At 48.9% G+C, this 25491-nt stretch overlaps 1 protein-coding gene across 2 annotated transcripts in view; it reads left to right on the top strand.

Moving 5' to 3' along the window:
• Positions 1 to 25491, top strand: part of LOC132583767 (vigilin-like) — a 123822-nt gene that overhangs the window by 89249 nt on the left and 9082 nt on the right. For both annotated transcript variants that reach the window (XM_060255420.1, XM_060255421.1), the window contains exons 16-22: positions 4416 to 4547; positions 4724 to 4942; positions 10299 to 10520; positions 12557 to 12775; positions 15774 to 15912; positions 16063 to 16190; positions 17155 to 17259. In XM_060255420.1, the coding sequence (XP_060111403.1) occupies positions 4416 to 4547; positions 4724 to 4942; positions 10299 to 10520; positions 12557 to 12775; positions 15774 to 15912; positions 16063 to 16190; positions 17155 to 17259 (1164 nt within the window). The remainder of the gene's footprint in view (positions 1 to 4415; positions 4548 to 4723; positions 4943 to 10298; positions 10521 to 12556; positions 12776 to 15773; positions 15913 to 16062; positions 16191 to 17154; positions 17260 to 25491) is intronic.

The following is a 25491-nucleotide window of genomic DNA, read 5'->3' as shown; positions in this document are numbered from 1 at the left end:
AACAATTGCAGTGTCCAAAGTAGCATCTTAATCAACATTGATCTGGAGCCGTGCACCTGGAGGAATGTCAGCAACATTGATTAAGGCGTGGTGGATAACTCACTGAAAATGTCGAGACAGTGTGCGATTGCAATAATAAAGGCCAACGCCATGCTGGGAATTATTAGGAAGGGAATTGAAAACAGATCAGCCAGTATCATAATGCCCCTGTATAAATTGATGGTGCGGTCTCATTTGGACAAAGGAGACCCGATAGATGTTGTTTACCTTGACTTCCAGAAAGCTTTTGATAAAGTTCCTCATCAAAGGCTCCTTAGAAAGCTTGAGAGTCATGGAGTAAAAGGACAGGTCCTCTTGTGGATCAAAAACTGGCTGAGTAATAGGAAGCAGAGAGTGAGTATAAATGGGCAGTCTTCGCAGTGGAGGACGGTAAGCAGTGGGGTGCCGCAGGGCTCGGTACTGGGTCCCATCCTCTTTAACTTGTTCATAAATGATTTAGAGTTGGGAGTGAGCAGTGAAGTGGCCAAATTTGCGGATGACACTAAATTGTTCAGGGTGGTGAGAACCAGAGAGGATTGTGAGGAACTCCAAAGGGATCTGTTGAGGCTGGGTGAGTGGGCGTCAACGTGGCAGATGCGGTTCAATGTGGCCAAGTGCAAAGTAATGCACATTGGGGCCAAGAATCCCAGCTACAAATACAAGTTGATGGGGTGTGAACTGGCAGAGACTGACCAAGAGAGAGATCTTGGGGTCATGGTAGATAATTCACTGAAAATGTCAAGACAGTGTGCGTTTGCAATAAAAAAGGCCAACGCCATGCTGGGAATTATTAGGAAGGGAATTGAAAACAAATCAGCCAGTATCATAATGCCTCTGTATAAATCGATGGTGCGGTCTCATTTAGAGTATTTTGTGCAGTTCTGGTCGTCGCACCTCAAAAAGGATATTATAGCATTGGAGAAAGTTCAGAAAAGGGCAACTAGAATGATTAAAGGGCTGGAACACCTTCCCTATGAAGAAAGGTTGAAACGCTTAGGGCTCTTTAGCTTGGAGAAATGTCGACTGAGGGGTGACATGATAGAAGTTTACAAGATAATGCATGGGATGGAGAAAGTAGAGAAAGAAGTACTTTTCTCCCTTTCTCACAATACAAGAACTCGTGGGCATTCGATGAAATTGCTGAGCAGACAGGTTAAAACGGATAAAAGGAAGTACTTCTTCACCCAAAGGGTGATTAACATGTGGAATTCACTGCCACAGGAGGTGGTGGCGTCCACAAGCATAGCCACCTTCAAGAAGGGGTTACATAAAAATATGGAGCAGAGGTCCATCAGTGGCTATTAGCCACAGTGTGTGTGTGTATATATATATTTGGCCGCTGTGTGACACAGAATGTTGGACTGGATGGGCCATTGGCCTGATCTAACATGGCTTCTCTTATGTTCTTATGTTCTTACGTAATACTGTGTGCAGTTCTGGTCACCACACCTCAAAAAAGATATTATAGCATTGGAAAAAGCGCAGAAAAGGGCAACTAGAATGACTAAAGGTTTGGAACACTTTCCCTATGAAGAAAGGTTAAAACGCTTGGGGCTCTTTAGCTTGGAGAAACGTTGGCCGCGGGGTGACATGATAGAGGTTGACAAGATTATGCATGGGATGGAGAAGGTAGAGAAAGAAGTCCTTTTCTCCCTTTCTCACAATACAAGAACTCGTGGGCATTCGATGAAATTGCTGAGCAGTCGGGTTAGAACGGATAAAAGGAGGTACTTCTTCACCCAAAGGGTGATTAACATGTGGAATTCACTGCCACAGGAGGTGGTAGTGGCTACAAGCATAACCAGCTTCAAGAGGGGGTTAGATAAAAATATGGAGCAGAGGTCCATCAGTGGCTATTAGCCACAGTGTGTATATATATGTATATATAAATTTTTAGCCACTATGTGATACAGAGTGTTGGACTGGATGGGCCATTGGCCTGATCCAACATGGCTTCTCTTATGTTTTTAAGGCGCTACTTTGGACATCATCATTGAAATTTACAAAGGAGTAGAGCACGAGGTCTTCAGTGGATGTTGCCTGTATGAACCTTGGAATGTGGCTGTTGTAATTGTTATACAGTCATGTGCAATACATTGGAACGGAAAGGCCCCCTGTGCAAGCAGCAGTGGTTCCGACTCTGGGGTGACGTTGCTTTCACAACGTTTTCGCGGCAGACTTTTTGCGGGGTGGTTTGCCATTGCCTTCCCCAGTCAGCTACACTTTCCCCCCAGCAAGCTGGGGACTCATTTTACTGACATCGGAAGGATGGAAGGCTGAGTCAACCTGGAGCCAGCTACCTGAAAACCCAGCTTCCACCAGGGTTTGAGCAAAGCTTAGGACTGCAGTGCTGCAGCTTTAACACTGCAACTTGATAAATATACATTATTAGTGCTTTAAAATAGATTTTTTTGGGGGGTGCAAGGTCTGTTTCTGTATTGCTTACACTGAAGCCTGGTTGTATCGTTAGACTGGTGTCGGGGCAGAGCCGCAGGCAGGAGACCTGTGGAACTGGGGGCCAATAAGCCAGCATCAGGAAGTAACGGGAGAATAAACCATTGGTCAGAGTCACGGAAGAACCTCTTCCACCAAGTGACTTCAGCATTCATGCCAAGAAGCTATTCTTCTTGGCATGAATGCAGAAGGGAGGCAGGAAACATGGTACCTCTCCGTAGCAGATCCTTCCCAAAGGTCGTAGCTCATCTCACACCCCACACTTTGTAGGGAGTTCACAACTCAGTAGAGAGGACTTGGTAACTTGTGGGTTGAGTGCCACCGCTGGTGCAGAACCAGGGGTCCTGGTGCCGATGGCATCTGACCCCTTGTGGAAGAAGAAGATACTGGATTTTATATCCCGCCCTCCACTCCGAAGAGTCTCAGAGCAGCTCACAATCTCCTTTACCTTCCTCCCCCACAACAGACACCCTGTGAGGTAGATGAAGATATTGGATTTATATCCCGCTCTCCACTCCGAAGAGTCTCAGAGCGGCTCACAATCTCCTTTACCTTCCTCCCCCACAACAGACACCCTGTGAGGTAGATGAAGATATTGGATTTATATCCCGCCCTCCACTCCGAAGAGTCTCAGAGCGGCTCACCATCTCCTTTACCTTCCTCCCCCACAACAGACACCCTGTGAGGTAGATGAAGATATTGGATTTATATCCCGCTCTCCACTCCGAAGAGTCTCAGAGCGGCTCACAATCTCCTTTACCTTCCTCCCCCACAACAGACACCCTGTGAGGTAGATGAAGATATTGGATTTATATCCCGCCCTCCACTCCGAAGAGTCTCAGAGCGGCTCACCATCTCCTTTACCTTCCTCCCCCACAACAGACACCCTGTGAGGTAGATGAAGATATTGGATTTATATCCCGCCCTCCACTCCAAAGAGTCTCAGAGCGGCTCACAATCTCCTTTACCTTCCTCCCCCACAACAGACACCCTGTGAGGTAGATGAAGATATTGGATTTATATCCCGCCCTCCACTCCAAAGACTCTCAGAGCGGCTCACCATCTCCTTTACCTTCCTTCCCCACAACAGACACCCTGTGAGGTAGATGAAGATATTGGATTTATATCCCGCCCTCCACTCCGAAGAGTCTCAGAGCGGCTCACAATCTCCTTTACCTTCCTCCCCCACAACAGACACCCTGTGAGGTAGATGAAGATATTGGATTTATATCCCGCCCTCCACTCCAAAGACTCTCAGAGCGGCTCACCATCTCCTTTACCTTCCTCCCCCACAACAGACACCCTGTGAGGTAGATGAAGATATTGGATTTATATCCCGCCCTCCACTCCAAAGAGTCTCAGAGCGGCTCACAATCTCCTTTACCTCCCCCCCCCCCCCGCACAACAGACACCCTGTGAGGTAGATGAAGATATTGGATTTATGTCCCGCCCTCCACTCCGAAGAGTCTCAGAGCGGCTCACAATCTCCTTTACCTTTGTCCCCCCGTGAGGTGGGTGAGGCTGGAGAGGGCTATCACAGCAGCTGCCCTCTCACAGCAGCTGCCAGAGCTGTGGCTGACCCAAGGCCATGCTAGCAGGTGCAAGCGAAGGAGGGGGGAATCAAACCCGGTTCTCCCCGATAAGAGTCTCCTCTTTTAAGGACAACCTCTGCTAGAGCTGTGGCTAACCCAAGGCCATTCCAGCAGGTGCAAGTGGAGGAGTGGGGAATCGAACCCAGTTCTCCCAGATAAGAGTCTGCACACTTAACCACGACACCAAACTGGCTCCCCAGTTTGAACTGAAGGCGCGTGCTCTTCCACGCCCAGCATCTGAAAAGGGTCACAGAGGGGGGCTTCCTTTTCTAGAGTTCGTTGAACCGCAAGGCCTGCGGGTCCAGGTTTGATACTGTCTCTTCACAATAGATTCGAGAGGAAACCAATACCAAGATTGACCTCCCCACAGAAAACAGCAACTCGGAGGTGATCCTGATAACCGGGAAGAAGGCCAACTGCGAAGGCGCTCGGGACCGCATCCTGGCCATCCAGAGGGAGCTGGTGGGTGTGTGAAGCAGTTTCCTCTCTAGTCCTTCCGCCTGCCCCTAAATCCCCGAGAGACAATCCGAATAATAAGCGGCCACCACTTAGTGGCCAAGTTCTGTTTCTCCCGCCCGGAGACAAGAGGGGGGGTTTTGTAGCCCTCCTTTCCTCTCTTCCTTTCCCTCCCGTCTCAGGCAAACATCAAAGAGGTGGACGTGTCTATCCCGGCCAAGCTGCACAACTCGCTGATCGGGGCCAAGGGGCGGCTGGTGCGCTCCATCATGGAGGAGTGCGGCGGGGTGCACATCCACTTCCCTTCCGAGGGCTCCGGGAGCGACAGGGTCACCATCCGAGGGCCCGGCGAGGAAGTGGAGAAAGCAAAGCGCCAGCTGCTGCAGCTCGCCGAGGAGAAGGTGAGGGGACGCTGGAAACCTCCACTGAAACAGGTGGAAGGAGGCGGCTCCTTTTCCTCGAGTTTGTTTTTAGTCCAGTTCTTTTTTATTTTGGGGAAAAAAGTCTCCAGAGGAAGTTTAGGATACGGAGGAGCTGAGGGTTAAAAAAAGCAACAGTTATAGACAAAAGTTCGCGTGTTTGTTACAAAAGGCCCCAAATGAAGCCTCATAGAATTATCGAAGTGACAAATGCACATGAAAGGAACACATCTGACCTGATGTCAAAGAGTAATTAACACATGGAATTCACTGCCACAGGAGGTGGTGGCGGCTGCAAGCATAGACAGCTTCAAGAAGGGATTGGATAAGCATATGGAGCAGAGGTCCATCAGTGGCTGTTAGCCACAGCGTATTGATGGAACTCTCTGTCTGGGGCAGTGATGCTCAGTATTCTTGGTGCTTGGGGGGACACAGTGGGAGGGCTTCTAGTGTCCTGGCCCCACTGATGGACCTCCTGATGGCACCTGGTTTTTTTGGTCACTGTGTGACACAGAGTGTTGGAGTGGATGGGCCACTGGCCAGATCCAACGTGGCTTCTCTTATGTTCTTATGGCAGTATTCTGCAGTATTCTAAACTTCCTTTGGAGGTTTTTGCTTGGTTGGTTTAGTTTCTCTTCCCCTCTTTTTTTTTTCTTTTTCTTTTGTGCTGTAACGCACAAGGCTGCCAACAATCAAACTGAAAACAGATCCTACTGGGCGAACATGAAATTTCAATTAGAGTAGGGGTCCCCATCTTTTTTTTTTCCTTTGAGTCCGCAGGCACCTTGGCATTTTGAACACAGGGTGGTGGGCACAGCCACTGAATGGCTTCCACAGGAGGTGGAGCCTGCCACAAAATGGCTGCCGTAGCTTACCTTCAGCCACACGGTGAAGATTCCAGTTCTGTGGTGGCAGCTGGCACCGAAGCAGCCTTTTAAAATATCTACACAGCACAGCCAATCAGATGCCTTGCTGAGCAGAAATTGTCTGGCCCCACTCATTTTCTGAAGGTGCTTGGTGGGTGCCAGGAAAAGGTACAGTGGGTGTCACAGTAGACCAGGGGTGTCAGACTCATTTGTTATGAGGGACGGCTCTGACATAAATAAGAACTTGTGCTGGGCCAGACCGTGTGTGTCACACAATGTAGTGCCACGTTGCAGAGATACAAACTTTATAAAGGACACAGAAAAACTCAAAAATTTAATATCTCTCCTGTGTAATCGAGGGAACTGGGCAAGGGAAGCTCTAGCTCCTTTCCTCCCTCCCCAGGGGATGAGGAGCCTCAGCTGATAGAAGGGAGGCTTGGTTTAGTAGCTCAGCGTTCAACTCCAAATGGCACGGAGGAAATAAGGAGGAATCGCTTATTGCAGGACTTCTTGCAATTTCGACAGAATATACTTCATCAGCCTCCTTTTCTCAATGTTATACGGAGCATTAACTAAATGTTCTTTACAGATGGATTAACGGATGCTCTTCTACAGGTGCTGCTGGCTCACCTGTAGAAGAGCATGCATTAATCCATGTGTAAAGAACATTTAGTTAAGGCTCCGCATAACGTTGAGAGAAAGAGGCTGATAAAGTATATTCTGTCGAAATCGCGAGGAGTCCTGCAATAAGCGATTCCTCCTTGCCATTTGGAGTTGAACGCCGAGTTCAAAGGATTTTGCCCACCCGTGTCTGTTAGAAGAATCTGACTTTCAGGCTGTGGAAAGACTTTGTGGGGACATTATTCACACTGTATATTCAGTGTTTTGTTCTTTTTGTTCGATTCAGTTTGCACTAAATATATTTTTACACTGTTTTGTGAAAGCTACATTGTTTCCGGTGATTCCCTTTTATTATTCATTGAGTACACCGGTTCCAGTTGTGTTTAACTGTGGAGCAAATAGAGGCTTTGCTCTGAAGCTCCTGTGCGACTGAGCAAGCCTGGCAAAGCAAGCTGTGATACAGAAGGAAGCAAGAGAGAGGGAAAAGAAAGCAGACTTGCTCAGGGGCCTGATCCAGCCCCCTGGGCCGCATGTTTGACACCCCTGCAGTAAACCTTATCCACAGATGAAGCAAATATGTGAGGAGTCCCCTTACAGTAGAGCAGGGATGGGGAACCTTTTTTCTGCCAAGGGCCATATGGATATTTATAACATCTTTCGCGGGCCATAAAAAACTATCAACTTAAAAAACAGTGCTCCCAGGGAGATGAAGAGGATTTTAGAAAGAAAGAAAACAGTATTATTACTCCATACCAAAACCTTTACTTTTAACCCATTCGTAAATAGGGTCCCATTCCTCCTGACATTTTTGCACATTACCGTCTCTTAATCTTGTGGACATTAAATCAGATTCTGTGACATCCAGCAGCTTATTGATAAATTCGTCTCTATGGGGGGTTCTGTCATTCTTCCAATACTTGGCATAGAGTATTCTAGCGATAGTAACTATATACAATAAGAGTTTCAACTTTGTCATAGGAAGGTTTTGTCTGCAAATATTTAAAAGGTATAAGTCTGGTACATGGTTAATTTGTATTTTCAAGATTTTTTGTGCCCAAGTATTAACTTGGGCCCAGTATTTTCTAGCACATTTACATTGCCACCATATATGAAACAGCGAGCCTTTGACTTCTTGGCACTTCCAACATTTGTTAGAATATGTGGGGTAAATTCTAGCCAATCTGTCCGGTGTAAGATACCATCTATACACCATTTTATATAAATTTTCTTTAAGGTCCGCTGGTTTTATTAATTTTAAGTTCTGTTTCCATAGCTTTTCCCATTCGTCCAAGTCTATATTATATCCAAAGTCCTTCAGCCAACGAATCCATGTTTCTTTCACAACTTCATCTTGCATTTTAACTTGAAGTAGCCAATCATACACTTTAGAAATTATCTTCTGTTTAGACTCTAAAATAAGATCTAGTTCAATTGGTTTATTCGAAAAACCCTTTTCCTTGTCTTTTTGAAAACTTGATTTAAGTTGACACTGTAACCACCAATTTAATTTAGAGAGCTCTTCCTCAATCAGTTCATTCTGGTTATTCAGTAAATAAGCATAGTCTTGTGGATTGTCCCAATTATACAAGTTGGGATGAGTAAACGCTTCTATCGGGGATAGCCACTTCGGTGTATAAGGGTACTCCGATTTAATTTCTACCCAAATTTTGTACAAAGATCTTCTTATTTCATGTCTGAAAAAACGGCCAGTTTTTATAGGGGTACGATACCACATATAATTATGCCAGCCTTCTCCTAGGCCAGCACCCTCAATGGTCAATAATCTCTTATTGTCTAGTTTACACCAGGTTCTCAACCATGCAATACAGCAAGCCTTGTAGTACAGACTCCAATCTGGGAGGGCTAGACCACCTCTTAATTTACTGTCTTTACTGTCCTCTTCATCTCCCTGTGTGTATGGTGGGTGGTTGTAGTAGGGGTCATGGTTGTATCTTGTTGTACCTCGTACAGATCTGTTTAGAATGTATTGTGATTTCTGGAATGTATTATGTGCTAGGGCTTGGGACTGTATTTGGTAAGTTTGTGGGTTTGAGTGTATTTGTTTTTGTTTGTGTTTGTTGGTAATTGTTTTCTAATAAAAAAACTTTTTCTTTAAAAAAAAAAAAACAACAGTGCTCCGCCGAAGGAGAATGATTCAGGCCAGCAAAATTAATGCAAATAATTGTTTTTCTATTTGAAGTCATGTGGGGAGAGCTTAATCTGGTGCGCGCGCACACACACACACAGACACCCGGCCCGCTGCCCTAGGCAAATGCATAGGTCCAGGGCTTTTTTGTAGAAAAAGCCCAGCAGGAACTCAGTAGCATATTAGACCACATTTCCCCAATATTAGCGTATTAGGCCACAGCATCTGGGATAATCAAGTGCAAACTGAAGCATGACAGTAACTTTTCCAGGCCCTGCAGCAATTCTGGCCGACCAGCCAGGCCCCAGGGAGGCTGCCACACAGTACATCTGGGCCCTGTGATCCCTGCCTGGCCCTGGGGAGGCTGCTGCACAGTGCGGCTGGGCTCCACGACCCTCACTGGCCAGCTAGGCTCCAGGGAGGCTGCCACATGGCTCGGTTCGTCCCAGCAATCCCCAAGGGCCATACCAAGTGCCCAAGGTGCTCAAGATATTTAGATTGTGCGTGTTCCAAGCGCTTGGTCTAAGCGTCAAGGAACGCCAGCCATCAATGACTGGCTCTTTGTAAACTGGTTCAGCAGTCCCTGTAGTACGCATGCGCCTGACGAAGCATTTGAGAAACAGATACCTACCAGCGTACTGTTGCGCTGGTACGTCCAAAGTCAGACTCGGGACTTCCTGTGGACTTTTTGGAAACAACGTACACTCCCACTTGGACAAGTTGATGGACTTTAATACGTCTTCATTGAGCTTTCGAAACAATGGAAGCTTCGGCTCCATGTACGGTGCTCAATTGAAGGTGGTCAGTGAGTCGGGACGTGTGAATAAATTTCAAATTTTGTAAGAATAATATTAAGCGTTAATAAGTGTTTGTAACATTGTGCAGTTCTTTTTGTGGGTTGTTTGCCTTAGGGGGGTATTTTGGGGGGGGGGGGTTAGAGAAAGCAGCAGCAGCACACAGATTTAAAAGGGGAGGGGCAAAAAATCCCAGGGAGAAACCCCATCCCTTGACCCTCAGAGCTGAACTACCCACAAAGGAGGGCGGTGAATTTGCCTGGAGGAAATGAGCGCGTGTTGAGAAGGGGCCTGTCCCACGCGGTCGCTTTCTTTGTTGCCCTCCGACCTTCCCTCTCTGTGCTGTGTGTCGAGCATGCTATTTCTGATATTTGAATCAATATGTATTTTATGCTCCTCAATTTCCCCTCCCTTTTCCCTCTCTGCTTTTTCTGCATAAACGCTCCTCTTCAAAGCTCCCCCCCCTTCACCTGGTAGTTCTCCGGAATTCAGGATATGCAAGTAACCTTGTCTTTGTAAGTAACTTGCCTCTCCCATGAGTTCCCATCCATATGGCTTATCAGCAGACATGAAATGTGTGGGAACTAGGAGATGTTGTAGTGACCAAATGAACAGTTGTTGATAACTTCAAAAGCATAACATTTAGATGCAAACTGCACAGCAGGTTCAAAGGGTACCCTTTGAACCTGCTGTGCAGTTCACATCTATATGTTATGCTTTTGAAGTTATCAACAACTGTGCCTTTGAAGTAGCCTTTAAGATACTACGCCGTGTGAAACTGTGTATCACTTCCAAGGTATCATCCCTTGGAGCAAGCATTGGATTATCAAGTAAAAGCGAGTCTTTGTATCAAACAAGAGCTTGGTTATTCGAAATACCGATGCTTGACGCTGTGCCCTTCTCCCCTTCAGCAAATCAACAACCACTCCGTGGAGCTCCACGCCAAGCTGGAGTACCACAAGTTCTTGATCGGTCGCGGCGGCGCCAACATCCGGAAAGTGCGAGACCGCACCGGTGCCCGCATCATCTTCCCCACGCCGGAGGACAAGGACCAGGAGCTCATCACCATCGTCGGGAGGGAGGACGCCGTGCAGCAGGCCCAACACGAGTTGGAGAGCCTCATCCGGAACCTGGTGGGCTGCCTGGAAACACCCCCCCGGAAAGGCAGGCAGGGGTGTGGGCAGAGGGCTTAACGGCCTGGAGCGCCGGAAAGGGTGGAGCTCCACGCCCCAAGAAGTCTTTAGAATCCCAGAGCTGGAAGGGGCCATAGAGGCCATCCAGGCCAACCCCCCCCCCCACTCAGTGCAGGATCAGGCTAGAGCAGAGGGGGCCAAACTGTGGCTCTTTCACATATATCATGTGGCTCTTGAAGCCCCCACAGCCCCGTTTGCTGGCTTGGAGAAGGCATTTCTCTCTTTAAATTGCTTCGGTTTGGTGTAGCGGTGAAGTGTGCGGACTCTTATCTGGGAGAACCGGGTTTGATTCCCCACTCCTCCACTTGCACCTGCTGGAATGGCCTTGGATTAGCCACAGCTCTAGCAGAGGTTGTCCTTGAAAGGGCAGCTTCTGGGAGAGTTCTCTCAGCCCCACCCACCCATCTCACAGGGTGTCTGTTGTGGGGGATAAAGGAGACTGTGAGCCGCTCTGAAGTCTTTTCGAATTGGAGAGCGGGATATAAATCCAATATCTTCTTCTTCTTCTCCAAGCCAAGCCAGCTGGCAGCTTGGATAACGCATTTAAAGTCACAGTTGCTTTGTTTCTACCTCTCCCTCCCTCCTCCATCTATTTCCTCCCTCCCTCCCTGTTCTCAAACATCTGACGTTCACGTCTCGCAGCTCTCAAACATCTGATGTTTACTCTTTGTGGCTCTTACGTTAAGCAAGTTTGGCCACCCCCGGCCTAGAGCATTCCTGACAAGTGTTTGTCCAGCCGCTGCTTAAAGACTGCCAGTGAGGAAGAGCTCACCCACCTCCCTTGGTCGCTGATTCTTCCACTGTTGAGCCACTCTTACAGAGTTTTCCTTATACCCAGCCGGTACCTTACCCACTGCCCCACTTGCAGCTGCCGGAGTGACCTTGGGTCAGTCACAAGTTTTCTCAGAGGTGTTCTGCTCAAGAGCTGTTCTCTCTCAGCTCCACCTGCCTCACAGGGTCTGTTGTGGGCAGGGGAAGGAGACTGTAAGCTTCTCTGAGGCTCCTTTGAGTAGTGAAGGGCAGGGTATAAATCCAGTCTCCTCTTCTACTTCCCACCCTTAATTTAAACTTATTCTTACGAGTCCTCTCCTCTGCTGCCAGTGGGACTTTGGTGAGTCATGTATTGAAATATATATATTCTTTGTATAAATGTGTGCATTATCTAATTTATTGCATTCAGTTGTGACTTTTTTAGTTTGTATGCCTGCACCTTGGGAGACCAGTGAGGTTTCCAGGGTATAAGCTAGGGGTGGCCAAACTTGCTTAACATAAGAGCCACACAGAATTAACGTCAGATGTTCGAGAGCCGCAAGACTTGAACGTCAGATGTTTCAGAGCTGCAAGACAGGAAGGAAGGAAGGAAATGGGGGGAGAGAGAGGTGGAAAGAAAGCAACTTGAACTTTGAATGCATTCTCCAAGCTGCTCCATGGGCCACACAGAATTAATGTCAGATGTTTGAGAGCCGCAAGACTTGAACGTCAGATGTTTCAGAGCTGCAAGACAGGAAGGAAGGAAGGAAACGGAGAGAGAGGGGGAAAGAAAGCAACTTTAACTTTGAATGCATTTTCCAAGCTACTCCAAGAGCCACACAGAATTAACGTCAGATGTTCAAGAGCCACAGGACTTGAACGTCAGATGTTTCAGAGCTGCAAGACGGGAAAGAAGGAAGGAAATGGGGGGGAGAGATGGAAAGAAAGCAACTTTAACTTTGAATGCACCCCTGGTATAAGCTTTCAAGAGTCCAGGCATCCTTTGTCAGCTGAAGCTTATCCTTCCCCCTCTCCTCCCCCCCCCCCCCAAAAGATCTTGTTGGTCTTTAAGCTTGTGCTGGGTTCAAATCTAGCTCTTCCAGACTTCTGAATCGAGATGAGGAGGCAGTTTAGCAAAGCCGAGTAACATTTTCTTTGAATACGTGCGATGAGAAGGACTCGGGCACGGGAGCTTGAGAAGGCAGCCGCCGCTTTCTCCCCTGCAGGATAACATCGTTGAGGATTCGATGCTGGTGGAGCCCAAGTACCACCGGCACTTTGTGTCCCGCCGGGGCCACGTCCTCCGAGAGATCGCCGAGGAGTACGGGGGCGTCATCGTGAGCTTCCCCCGGACGGGCGTCCAGAGCGATCGTGTGACGCTCAAGGGAGCCAAGGACTGCGTGGAGGCGGCCAAGAAGCGCATCCTGGAGATCATAGGCGACCTGGTAAGTGCCTGTGGGTGGTCTGAACGGCGGGCAGGCTTGACACCCATGTCCAGCGTTCCCTCATACTGAGTTAGCGGGAGCCGGCTCACAGTTTTTTAGCCTTTGGCTCACACACATTTTTGTCTCCGCTCGGGAAGGACGGCCTCAGAGGAATGAAATTTATACGTTAGCGGAATTGACTCACTCGCAACTTTAATGCCAGTCGCTCACAAAGTAGAATTTTTGCTTGCCGAGACTCCACAGCTTAGAGGGAACATTGCCCGCGTCTTTTCGCATTTCCTTGGCCCAGCCTAGACACATGTGGTCAGTCTTCTAAAAGACGACCTCTATCCAGGCTTTGAATTTAGCAGGAGCTCCCAGGAGCATAGCTCCTGAACCTTTCTGAGGGTTCCCCCTCCTCCTCCCCACCTACCTTGTCCATGGAATAGTAGGTGCAGCTGCATAACAATCCCTGGATTAGGAGAGGGGGCAGCCAGCCAGCCACCAGGAGCTTTGCCACGCCCCCCAGCAGCCCTCATTAACCCATGGAGAAGCCCGCACCACCACTTCTTATGTGATTTTGGGTGGCAGGTGGCTTGCTGGGTGTGGGGGGGGGAGAGCTCCAGGCGAGCGAGGCCTGCTTGGGCTGGCTGGATCTCTAGCCAGTCCAAGCAGGCCTCACTCATCCGGGGCTGTCCTTCCTTGTGTTGGGTTGCTTTTGGCGGGTGGGCTGTGTGTGTGGCATATTCTAATAAGTTATGCTAATGAGCTCCACCACCTATTTTTCTACAAAATTTTATTTATTTATTTATTTGAGATTTATATCCCGCCCTTCCCACCAGGTGGCTCAGGGCAGCTTAAAACATATAAAATCTGACATAAAAATATAAAATTAGACATAAAAATTAGACATTCCATAATTTACATAATTAAAATCTAAACATTCACATAGTTATGTACTTAAAACATTCAAGACATACGGTGGTCTTGCAACTACACTCAATTTCAAGTTTCAGTGTTTCAGTGCTGGTTAGTTGTAAGCCAGCCGGAAGAGGACTGTCTTACAGGCCCTGCGGAATTGAACAAGGTCCTGCAGGGCCCTTACCTCTTCGGGCAGCTGGTTCCACCAGGAAGGGGCCATTACTGAGAAGGCCCTGTCCCTTGTAGTTTTCAAACGGGCTTCCTTTGGCCCGAGGACAATCAGGAGATCTTGAGTTCCCGATCTCAGTACTCTCCGGGGAACGTGTGGGGAGAGACGGTCCTTCAAGTAGGCAGGTCCTAGGCCATATAGGGCTTTAAAGGTGATGACCAGCAACCAGCATCTTGTACCGAACTCGGTAAAGTATTGGCAGCCGGTGCAGAGCCCGGAGTCTTGGCTGAATGTGCTCCTGTCTTGGGAGCCCCAATAACAACCGGGCAGCGGCGTTCTGCACCAACTGCAATTTCCGGGTTCGGCACAGGGGCAGCCCCATGTAGAGGGCATTGCAGTAGTCCAGCCTCGAGGTGACCGTTGCATGGATCACCGTTGCTAGGTCATCACGCTGCAGGAAGGGGGCCAACTGCCTTGCCCGCCTAAGATGGAAGAATGCGGACTTGGCAGTGGCTGATATCTGGGCCTCCATCGTTAATGAAGGTTCCAGTAGTACCCCCAAGCTCTTGACCCTCTGCGTTGCGATTAGCGGCGCACTGTCAAAAACCGGTAGGGGGATTTCCTGCCTCTATCAATTCTCACTTCTGGTTCTTGCAAATGTTCATTAATGCCTCCTGCCTGGCTCCTTTGTGCCGTGCACTCTAGTCATCTCCCTTCCGAACCTGCCAGACCAAGTTAAGTCCATTGGTCCATCCAACTTGGTGTCGTCTACTCAGTCTAGAAGCATCTCTCTCGAGCAGAGACGCTTTAACTGGAGATGCCGGGGATTGAACCTGGAACCTTCATGCAAAGCAGGTGTCGGATCACTGAGCCCTACTGCCCCTTCACCAACCCACTCACCCTCGAATTCAGGGGTGTCAAACATGTGGCCTGGGGGCTGAATCAGGCCCCTGGAGGGCTCCTATCAGCCGCCTGAGCAACTGGCTGTTATCTGGTTTCTTCTCTTTTTCTCTTGTTTCTTTCCACGTCATAGCTTGCTTTGCTCAATCGTGCAGAAGCACATACAGAACAAAACCTCTATTTTCTCCATTGGCTGAGGCTCCTTCCTTGGGGGGGAAGGGATAGCTTGCTTTGCTAGGCTCTCTCAATCGCACAGCAGAGGTACTGAGGCAAGCTTCTCTTCCTTCTATTGGCTGAGGCTCCTTCCCCTTCTGGTCCCCTGGGGAAGCAAAGAGCCAGAGCTTCCTTTGCCCAGTTCTATGGATCACACAGGAGAGATACAAAGAAATCACCTTTAAGACCAACGTGCTAATGTTTTAAGCGTGTTTTATTTTAGGTTTTTAAAAAATCTTTAAGAACGTAAGAGAAGCCTTGTTGGATCAGGCGAATGGCCCATCCAGTCCAACACTCTGTCACAGTGGCTAGAAGCCCTCCCACTGTGCCCCCCCCCAAGCACAAGAATACAGCGCATCACTGCCCTAGTCAGAGAGTTCCAACAATAAGCTGTGGCTAATAGCCACTGATGGACCTCTGTTCTATATTTTTATCCAATCCCCTCTCGAAGCTGGCTATGCTTGTAGCCGCCACCGCCTTCTGTGGCAGTGTATTCCACATGTTAATCACCCTTTGGGTGAAGAACTACTTCCTTTTATCCGTTCTAACCCGACTGCTCAGCAGTTTCATTGGATGCCCACGAGTTCTCATATTGTGAGAAAGTGAGAAAAGGACGTCTTTCTCTACCTTCTCTATCCCATGCGTTCAGTCGTGTTTGTGTCTTTTATAAAGTTTATATCTCCACTACCTGGCGTTACATTGTATGAAACACGTGGCCCGGCCTGACAAGGTCTCATTTATGTCAGATCCGGCCCTCATAACGAATGAGTTTTGACACCCCTGCTCTAATGCTTTGTCTCCCGACCCCACGTGCAGGAGGCTCAGGTGGTGCTGGAATGCGTCATCCCGCAGCGTTTCCACCGCGTTGTCATGGGAGCCAAAGGTTACCGGGTGCAGCAGATCACTCGAGAACACGATGTGCAGATCAAGTTCCCGGAGCGAGACGACAATCCAGGTAGGGGAGAGATGGAGCGGAAAGATAAATAGCATCCCCCGGACTCCAGGACGAAGCGTTGGGTTTCTTGCAGGGAGCTGACTTTTTCAGCGTCTCCCCCTTCCTCTTTCCCCCTTCCGCTCCCGAACCTCTCCCACCTGTACCCACCAGGTTCAGAAGCACAGCCTCAGGAAAACGGTGACGTCAGCCCCGAGCCGGACTCCGCCCCCCGCAAATGTGACATCATCCTAATCTCGGGGCGGAAGGAGAAGTGCGAGTCGGCCCGGGCAGCATTATTGGTAGGGATCCTGCATCATTTGTCTGGGTCTAAGAACGGGAAAAGGACATCTTGACAGGAGAGTCTACTGGATGGACTGCGTGAAGATTTCAATTCTCATGGACGGGAAGAGAAGGCTACCGAGGGCCCCTGAATTGTCTTGCTTCTTGACGGCTGCTTCAAAGGGACTTGACCAAGGCTGCATGTGACGGAGATTAGAGCTCATGTCCTCGTATGTCCAGTTTGGTGTAGTGGTTAAGTGTGCGGACTCTTATCTGGGAGAACCGGGTTTGATTCCCCACTCCTCCACTTGCACCTGCTGGCATGGCCCTGGGTCAGCCATAGCTCTGGCAGAGGTTGTCCTTGAAAGGGGAGACTCTTATCTGGGAGAACCAGGTTTGATTCCCCACTCCTCCACTTGCACCTGCTGGCATGGCCTTGGGTCAGCCATAGCTCTGGCAGAGGTTGTCCTTGAAAGGGCAGCTGCTGTGAGAGCCCTCTCCAGCCCCACCTACCTCACAGGGTGTCTCTTGTGGAGGAGGAAGGTAAAGGAGATTGTGAGTCGCTCCGAGACTCTTTGGAGTGGAGGGCAGGATATAAATCTAATTTCTTCTTCTTCTTCTCCCTACTCTATTTGTGTGTTCCTTGTTGTCAAGGGATGTCCAACGTATGGCGACCATATGAACTAATGAAGATTTTCTGTAAATTGAAACGGACAAATTAAAAAAAAACCTCCTGGGGTCTTTGCCTGGACTTCATGGGCTCACAGAACTTCAGTGTGGGCATGAATGTTTATTAATTGTTGCCTAATGTCGGTTGTTGTTATTATTATATTCGCATATACCATCATTCCATCGCTTTTGCGTTGTGCCACGCCGCTCTGACCCACCTTCTTGCCTCCCTGCCCCTCCGCCCGCAAATAGTTCTTTGCCCTCCCCAAATCCCGCTTCTGCCGTAATTCTGAAGCTGTCCTTCTGTCCTCCTAGGCTCTGGTTCCCATCACCGTGGATGTAGATGTCCCCTTCGATCTGCACCGCTACATCATTGGGCAGAAGGGAGCCGGCATCCGCAAGATGATGGAGGAGTACGAGGTATGGGCCAGGCCATGGAGAGTGGCACAGGCTGGTCAGGTGAGCGAACACCTGAACACCTGTGACAGCTGCCTTATACTAAATCCAGCAAAAATAATAAGAGGAAACCGCAATCGAATGCAAATCCGGAAACCAGAAAAGTTCGCGGTTGTAAATTAGTGGCAACGTATTCAAACTATTAAAGTGTATAATTCAAAAAAAATCTTAAAAATACATTTAGCAAAAAGCTGATAACATCAGTTTACATCGATTTACACAAGTGAATTCCTATGACATCAAATTGACTCGGCAAAAACCCGACAACTCGAATCATCAGTCCAGGATATATCAAATTCCACCGCAGTCGTTTCCACACTTTATGAGGCAATCGTAGCGCCATTTTGCAGAGATTGTCAGTGGTGCAAGAGCTGAACCCCAATTCCATGAGTTGATCACGGGGCCGCACGCTGGAGCCGGCCGTTTCACACTGAATGGCTTCGTCAGATGTTCAAACCGGGGTCTTGCAGTATTCCATATATTCATTAATCAATACGTTCAACATTCCGAGTCAAGATTGCTGGCTTCTGGACTTTCTGGGAGGAGCCAGCAATCTTGACTCGGGATGTTGAACGTATTGATTAACGAATCGATCGTTAATCAACGCATGGAATTGGGGTTTAGCTCTTGCACCACTTGACAGTCTCTGCAAAATGGCACTATGATTGCCTCATAAAGTGTGGCGATGATTGCGGTGGAATTTGATATATCCTGGACTGAGGATTCGAGTTTCCCCCGTTTGTCGGGTTTTTGCCGAGTCAATTTGATGTCATAGGAATTCACTTGTGTAAATGGATGTAAATTTATACTAAATCCAGACCGTCGTTCCACATGAAGCTGCCTTCTACTGAATCAGACCCTGGGTCCATCAAAGTCAGTATTGTTCTCTCAGACTGGCAGCGGCTCTCCAGGGTCTCAAGCTGAGGTTTTTCACACCTATTTGCCTGGACCCTGTTTAGTTGGAGATGCCAGGGATTGAACCTGGGACCTGCTTCCCAAGCAGATGCTCTACCACTGAGGCACCGTCCCTCACCTGACTGGCAGCGGCTCTCCAGGGTCTCAAGCTGAGGTTTTTCACACCTATTTTCCTGGACCCTGTTTAGTTGGAGATGCTGGGGATTGAACCTGGGACCTGCTTCCCAAGCAGGTGCTCTACCACTGAGGCACCGTCCCTCCCCAAAGTTCCATGAAAGTTGGTATTGTCTACTCAGACTGTCAGCAGCTCTTTGGGGTCTCAGGTTGAGGTTTTTCAAGTCACCGACTTTTTTTTAAATAGTAAATGAAGTTTATTTAAACTTGAATTCTGAAACCTATACAGATTCAACTTAACTTTGGCGATAACAAAGGATTGTAATACTTGTATACAGATGGGGATACAGTATATACATATGTGTGTGTGTGTGTGTTTGCGTGTATGTATGGAAATTTACCAGAACAGAACCGGGGGGGGGGGGGGGGGAGAGCAATCATACAAGATTTAATAGAACATTTCAATAACCAAGCTCTGCAATAACAGATTGACATATATATAACTTTTGTATAAGGGTTAGTAGGAAGAATATTATTTTCAATTACCTATTTTTCGGTCCATTGGACGCTCCGGACCATTAGACGCAGGTGCCTGGCTGGGAGACAAGCGGTGAGATCGCTCCCTCCGCCCCCACCGCAAACCCAGCACTTCGCAGGGAGCGATCTCGCCGCTTGTCTCCCAGCCAGGCACGCAGGCGCTGGCGTGCTTCCCCCGCGCTTGCGTGCCTGGCTGGGAGACAAGCGGCGAGATCGCTCCCTGCGAAGTGCTGGGTTTGCGATGGGGGCGGAGGGAGCGATCTCGCCGCTTGTCTCCCAGCCAGGCAGCCAGGCAGAGGAAGCACCCGCCCCCTCCGCAAACCCAGCGCTTTGCAAAACGCTGGGCTGTGGAGGGGGCGGCGTGCTTTCCCCCTGCCTGCCTGCCTGCCTGCCTGGCTTCAGCTGCTCTTACAGCAAGCGCCGGGATCGCTCCCTCCACCCTGCGATCCCAGCGCTTGCTGTAAGAGCAGCTGAAGCCAGGCAGAGGAAGCACCCGCCCCCTCCGCAAACCCAGCGCTTCGCGAGCGCCGGCTGTGGAGGGGGCGGCGTGCTTTCTCCCTACTTGCCTGCCTGGCTTCAGCGCTGATGCTTAAAGCAAGTGCTGGGATCGGAGGGCGGAGGGAGCGATCCTGGCGCTTGCTGTAAGCGTCAGAGCTGGAGCCAGGCAGGTGCGGGGAAGTGCCGGGACGGAGGCAGCGGATCCCCCCCCCCCCCGGAAGAAGGTATGTACGGTACCTTCGCTCCATAAGACGCACACACTTTTTACCCCACTTTTGGGGGGGGGGAGTGCGTCTTATGGTGCGAAAAATACGGTAGGTCGTTTACTATAGGAGGCCACATCTCTTGAAACGCTTTCTGATATAGTTCTAAGTTAGGAATAAGAAAGCAACTGGAAATCTTGCTGTATAGGAAGAAATCCTATTGTTTGTATTGCCACGTGGTTTTTGTCGGAGGAGATTTTAAGTCCCCTCCTACCTGATCCTTTTAGCTGAAGACGCCAGGGACTGAACCTGGGACCTTCGGTCTGCCAAGCAGAGGCTCTGCCACTGAGCCATGGTCTCTCATATTGTCAGCTCTGGGACTATCCTCAATTAAAGGAGGCTTTCAGTGTGATCAGAAAGCTGGCTTTATTGATAGATAGAACAGTAGCCATACATGACTGTATCAGAACCGGCACACCTGTGAGGTGACCAGCCTTATATATCTTATCTAGGGCCGTTAGGCAGCCCGCCAAAACTACGTTGCAATACAGATCTTTTCCCACCAACACCTTTCTTATACCATACAGGGTAGCTGAGCTGTCCCTGCAAAAAGATAAAATGACCTTGAAAAGCCTTCTCTCCCTTTTGCAGGGCATAAAGGAATACTTATGACCAGGGCTTTTTTTGCAGCAGGAACTCCTTTGCATATTAGGCCACACACCCCTGATGTAGCCAATCCTCTTGAAGCTTACAGTAGGCCCTGTGCTCAGTGCCCTGTAAGCTCTTGGAGGATTGGCTGCATCAGGGGTTGTGGCCTAATATGCAAAGGAGTTCCCCTCTACCAAAAAAAAAAAAAGCCCTGCCGGTATGACGGTTACGAAGTGAAAGGCAAAAGCACAGGCAAAGCAAGCATGGCGACCTGAACTCAGCTTCTGCCGGGATCGAATTCAGGTCGTGAGCAGAGAGCTCAGACTGCAGCACTGCAGCTTTACCACCCTGCGCCACGGGGCTCCTCTTAACCACTATACCAAATTGACACCACCACCAGGGGGGAAAACACAAATGCGCTGCGGAATTTGCGGCTCTGTCCTTTTAAGGCAGCTCTTCTTGGGTACGGGTGAATGTGCAGTCAGGCAGAATCACAAGCAAACTTCCCTTAAACACTTCTGTTTCTTAATGGAAGCTGGTCGGTCGCTGCAGCTCTCTTCCCAGTTACTCGGACTTCTAACCAGGGCCGTCCTTAGACTGTCTGGCGCCCTAGGCAAGGCCCCCCCCCTCGCACTGATAACATCACCCAGTCACATAGGGGGAGTGCCCCGCACACCCAGAAGGCCAGCGCTCTAGGCGATCACCTAGTTTGCCTATTGGCAGGGCCGTCCCTGCTTCCAACTGGTGGCAGAAAAAAAAAATATTTTTTTTAGCTGATTTGAGCCAATCAAGTGCAAATTTAATTTCAGGCCCTCTCTCTCAGAGAGCCCATTAACCGCAGGAGTCGGTTAAAACGATGAAACCCCTACGTGCAGCCGTGGCTTTTCTTAGCTTTGGGCTTTGAGGGATAACGGAGAATGGCGCTGCGTGAACATTTCTGGGGTCGGCAGTCCACAAACGGGATGCCCCGCCCGGGGAAGGTCCTGTCCTCGTTTGCCACTTGCCAGGCCTGTTAAAGGCGGAGACGCAGAAGAAGATCTGTGAAGCAGGATTGAGCAGCTTCAAATGGAGGAAGGCAGGTGCTTCCGTTATTTAGCCAGGTACTGCTTTAAGTGGCCTGACCTGGATAGCCCTGAACTCATCAGACCTCAGAAGCTAAGCAGGGTCAGCCCTGCGTACTTGGACAGCTCCAGGGATTGCGGTGCAGAAGCAGGCAGAGGTCAGTCTCTTGCCTTGAAAACCTCACGGCGTTCCCGTGAGACAGCCAGTTTGGTGTAGTGGTGAAGTGCGCGGACTCTTACCTGGGAGAACCGGGTTTGATTCCCCACTCCTCCACTTGCAGCTGCTGGAATGGCTTCAGGTCAGCCATAGCTCTGGCAGAGGTTGGCCTTGAAAGGGGAGAGCCCTCTCAGCCCCACTTACCTCACAGGGTGTCTGTTGTGGGAGGAGAAGAAATAGGAGATTGTGAGCCGCTCTGAGACTCTGATTCAGAGAGAAGGGAAAGATATAAATCTACCATCTACACCAGTTTGGATTGACATACTAGGATAGTAAAACGATGTCAAAAGTGAACATTTCCAGGAACAACCCCTCTTTTTTTAAAAAAATCTGCACTCTCCTTCTGTTTTACAAGGATGCCATTCTAGGGAAGTAGATCCAGAGGAGTGGCCATATTAATCTGTCGCCACAAAATAGAGTCCAGCAGCAGACCTTGTTGTAGCAAAAGCTTTCATCAGTGGCTATTAGCCACAGTGTGTATATATATGTGTGTGTGTGTGTGTGTGTGTATATAAAACATTTTTGGCCACTGTGTGACACAGTGTTGGACTGGATGGGCCACTGGCCTGATCCAACATGGCTTCTCTTATGTTCTTATGTGACACAGAGTGTTGGACTGGATGGGCCACTGGCCTGATCCAATATGGCTCCTCTTATGTTCTTATGTGACACAGAGTGTTGGACTGGATGGGCCACTGGCCTGATCCAATATGGCTTCTCTTATGTTTTTATGTGACACAGTGTTGGACTGGATGGGCCACTGGCCTGATCCAACATGGCTTCTCTTATGTTCTTATGTGACACAGAGTGTTGGACTGGATGGGCCACTGGCCTGATCCAATATGGCTTCTCTTATGTTCTTATGTGACACAGTGTTGGACTGGATGGGCCACTGGCCTGATCCAACATGGCTTCTCTTATGTTCTTATGTGACACAGAGTGTTGGACTGGATGGGCCACTGGCCTGATCCAATATGGCTCCTCTTATGTTCTTATGTGACACAGAGTGTTGGACTGGATGGGCCACTGGCCTGATCCAATATGGCTTCTCTTATGTTCTTATGTGACACAGAGTGTTGGACTGGATGGGCCACTGGCCTGATCCAATATGGCTTCTCTTATGTTCTTATGTGACACAGAGTGTTGGACTGGATGGGCCACTGGCCTGATCCAATATGGCTTCTCTTATGTTCTTATGTGACACAGTGTTGGACTGGATGGGCCACTGGCCTGATCCAACGTGTCTTCTCTTATGTTCTTATGTGACACAGAGAGTTGGACTGGATGGGCCATTGGCCTGATCCAACTTGGCTTCTCTTATGTTTTTATGTGACACAGAGTGTTGGACTGGATGGGCCATTGGCCTGATCCAACATGGCTTCTTTTATGTTCTTATGTGACACAGGGTGTTGGACTGGATGGGCCATTGGCCTGATCCAACATGGCTTCTTTTATGTTCTTATGTGACACAGAGAGTTGGACTGGATGGGCCATTGGCCTGATCCAACATGGCTTCTCTTATGTTTTTATGTGACACAGAGTGTTGGACTGGATGCGCCATTGGCCTGATCCAACATGGCTTCTTTTATGTTCTTATGTGACACAGAGTGTTGGACTGGATGTGCCATTGGCCTGATCCAACATGGCTTCTTTTATGTTCTTATGTGATACAGAGTGTAGGACTGGATGGGCCACTGGCCTGATCCAATATGGCTTCTCTTATGTTCTTATGTGACACAGAGTGTTGGACTGGATGGGCCACTGGCCTGATCCAATATGGCTTCTCTTATGTTCTTATGTGACACAGAGTGTTGGACTGGATGGGCCACTGGCCTGATCCAATATGGCTTCTCTTATGTTCTTATGTGACACAGTGTTGGACTGGATGGGCCACTGGCCTGATCCAACGTGTCTTCTCTTATGTTCTTATGTGACACAGAGAGTTGGACTGGATGGGCCAATGGCCTGATCCAACTTGGCTTCTCTTATGTTTTTATGTGACACAGGGTGTTGGACTGGATGGGCCATTGGCCTGATCCAACATGGCTTCTTTTATGTTCTTATGTGACACAGGGTGTTGGACTGGATGGTCCATTGGCCTGATCCAACATGGCTTCTTTTATGTTCTTATGTGATACAGAGTGTAGGACTGGATGGGCCACTGGCCTGATCCAATATGGCTTCTCTTATGTTCTTATGTGACACAGAGTGTTGGACTGGATGGGCCACTGGCCTGATCCAATATGGCTTCTCTTATGTGACACAGTGTTGGACTGGATGGGCCACTGGCCTGATCCAACGTGGCTTCTCTTATGTTCTTATGTGACACAGAGAGTTGGACTGGATGGGCCATTGGCCTGATCCAACTTGGCTTCTCTTATGTTTTTATGTGATACAGAGTGTTGGACTGGATGGGCCATTGGCCTGATCCAACATGGCTTCTTTTATGTTCTTATGTGACACAGTGTTGGACTGGATGGGCCATTGGCCTGATCCAACATGGCTTCTTTTATGTTCTTATGTGACACAGAGAGTTGGACTGGATGGGCCATTGGCCTGATCCAACATGGCTTCTCTTATGTTTTTATGTGACACAGAGTGTTGGACTGGATGCGCCATTGGCCTGATCCAACATGGCTTCTTTTATGTTCTTATGTGACACAGAGTGTTGGACTGGATGGGCCATTGGCCTGATCCAACATGGCTTCTCTTATGTTTTTATGTGACACAGAGTGTTGGACTGGATGCGCCATTGGCCTGATCCAACATGGCTTCTTTTATGTTCTTATGTGATACAGAGTGTAGGACTGGATGGGCCACTGGCCTGATCCAACATGGCTTCTTTTATGTTCTTATGTGACACAGAGTGTAGGACTGGATGGGCCATTGGCCTGATCCAACATGGCTTCTTTTATGTTCTTATGTGACACAGAGTGTAGGACTGGAAGGGCCACGGGCCTGATCCAACATGGCTTCTTTTATGTTCTTATGTGACACAGAGTGTAGGACTGGATGGGCCATTGGCCTGATCCAACATGGCTTCTTTTATGTTCTTATGTGACAAAGAGTGTTGGACTGGATGGGCCATTGGCCTGATCCAACATGGCTTCTTTTATGTTCTTATGTGACACAGAGTGTAGGACTGGATGGGCCACGGGCCTGATCCAACATGGCTTCTTTTATGTTCTTATGTGACACACAGTGTTGGACTGGATGGGCCATTGGCCTGATCCAACAAGGCTTCTCTTATGTGACACAGAGTGTTGGACTGGATGGGCCACTGGCCTGATCCAACAAGGCTTCTCTTATGTGACACAGAGTGTTGGACTGGATGGGCCATTGGCCTGATCCAACATGGCTTCTCTTATGTTCTTATGTGACACAGAGTGTTGGACTGGAGGGGCCACTGGCCTTATCCAACATGGCTTCTCTTACGTGACACAGAGTGTTGGACTGGATGGGCCATTGGCCTGATCCAACATGGCTTCTCTTATGTTCTTATGTGACACAGAGTGTTGGACTGGATGGGCCATTGGCCTGATCCAACATGGCTTTTCTTATGTTCTTATGAAACACAGCTCTCTTCGTCAGATGCGGGGAAGGTTTGTTTAGGGAAAAGCCTGTCTACATGATGTTGAGCACCAGGGGGCAGCAGAACAGAGTGAGAAAAAAAGGGCTGAAAGCATCTCTTGGGGGAAGGGCTTCCGGGAACTGATTTCACTGCTTGACATGGAATCCAAAGCATTCATAGGGGCGGCTTGTTGCAAGGGGTGTGTGAAGAATCCGTCCAGGGCTTTTTTAGTAGCAGGGACTCCTTTGCATATTAGTCACACCCCCTGATGTAGCCAATCTTCCGGGAGCTTTCAGGGCTCTCAGTACAGGGCGTACTGTAAGCTCCAGGAGAATTGACTACATCAAGGGGGTGTGGCCTAATATGCAAAGGAGCTCCTGCTACAAAAAAAAAAAGCCCTGAATCCGTCAAATGAAATGAATGGATTTGGGA

Source organism: Heteronotia binoei, chromosome 15 (genome assembly GCF_032191835.1).
Source record: "Heteronotia binoei isolate CCM8104 ecotype False Entrance Well chromosome 15, APGP_CSIRO_Hbin_v1, whole genome shotgun sequence".
NCBI classification, from domain to species: Eukaryota; Metazoa; Chordata; class Lepidosauria; order Squamata; family Gekkonidae; genus Heteronotia; species Heteronotia binoei.
Note: the sequence above shows the minus strand (reverse complement) of the source record. Positions and strands in the feature narration are given on the sequence as shown.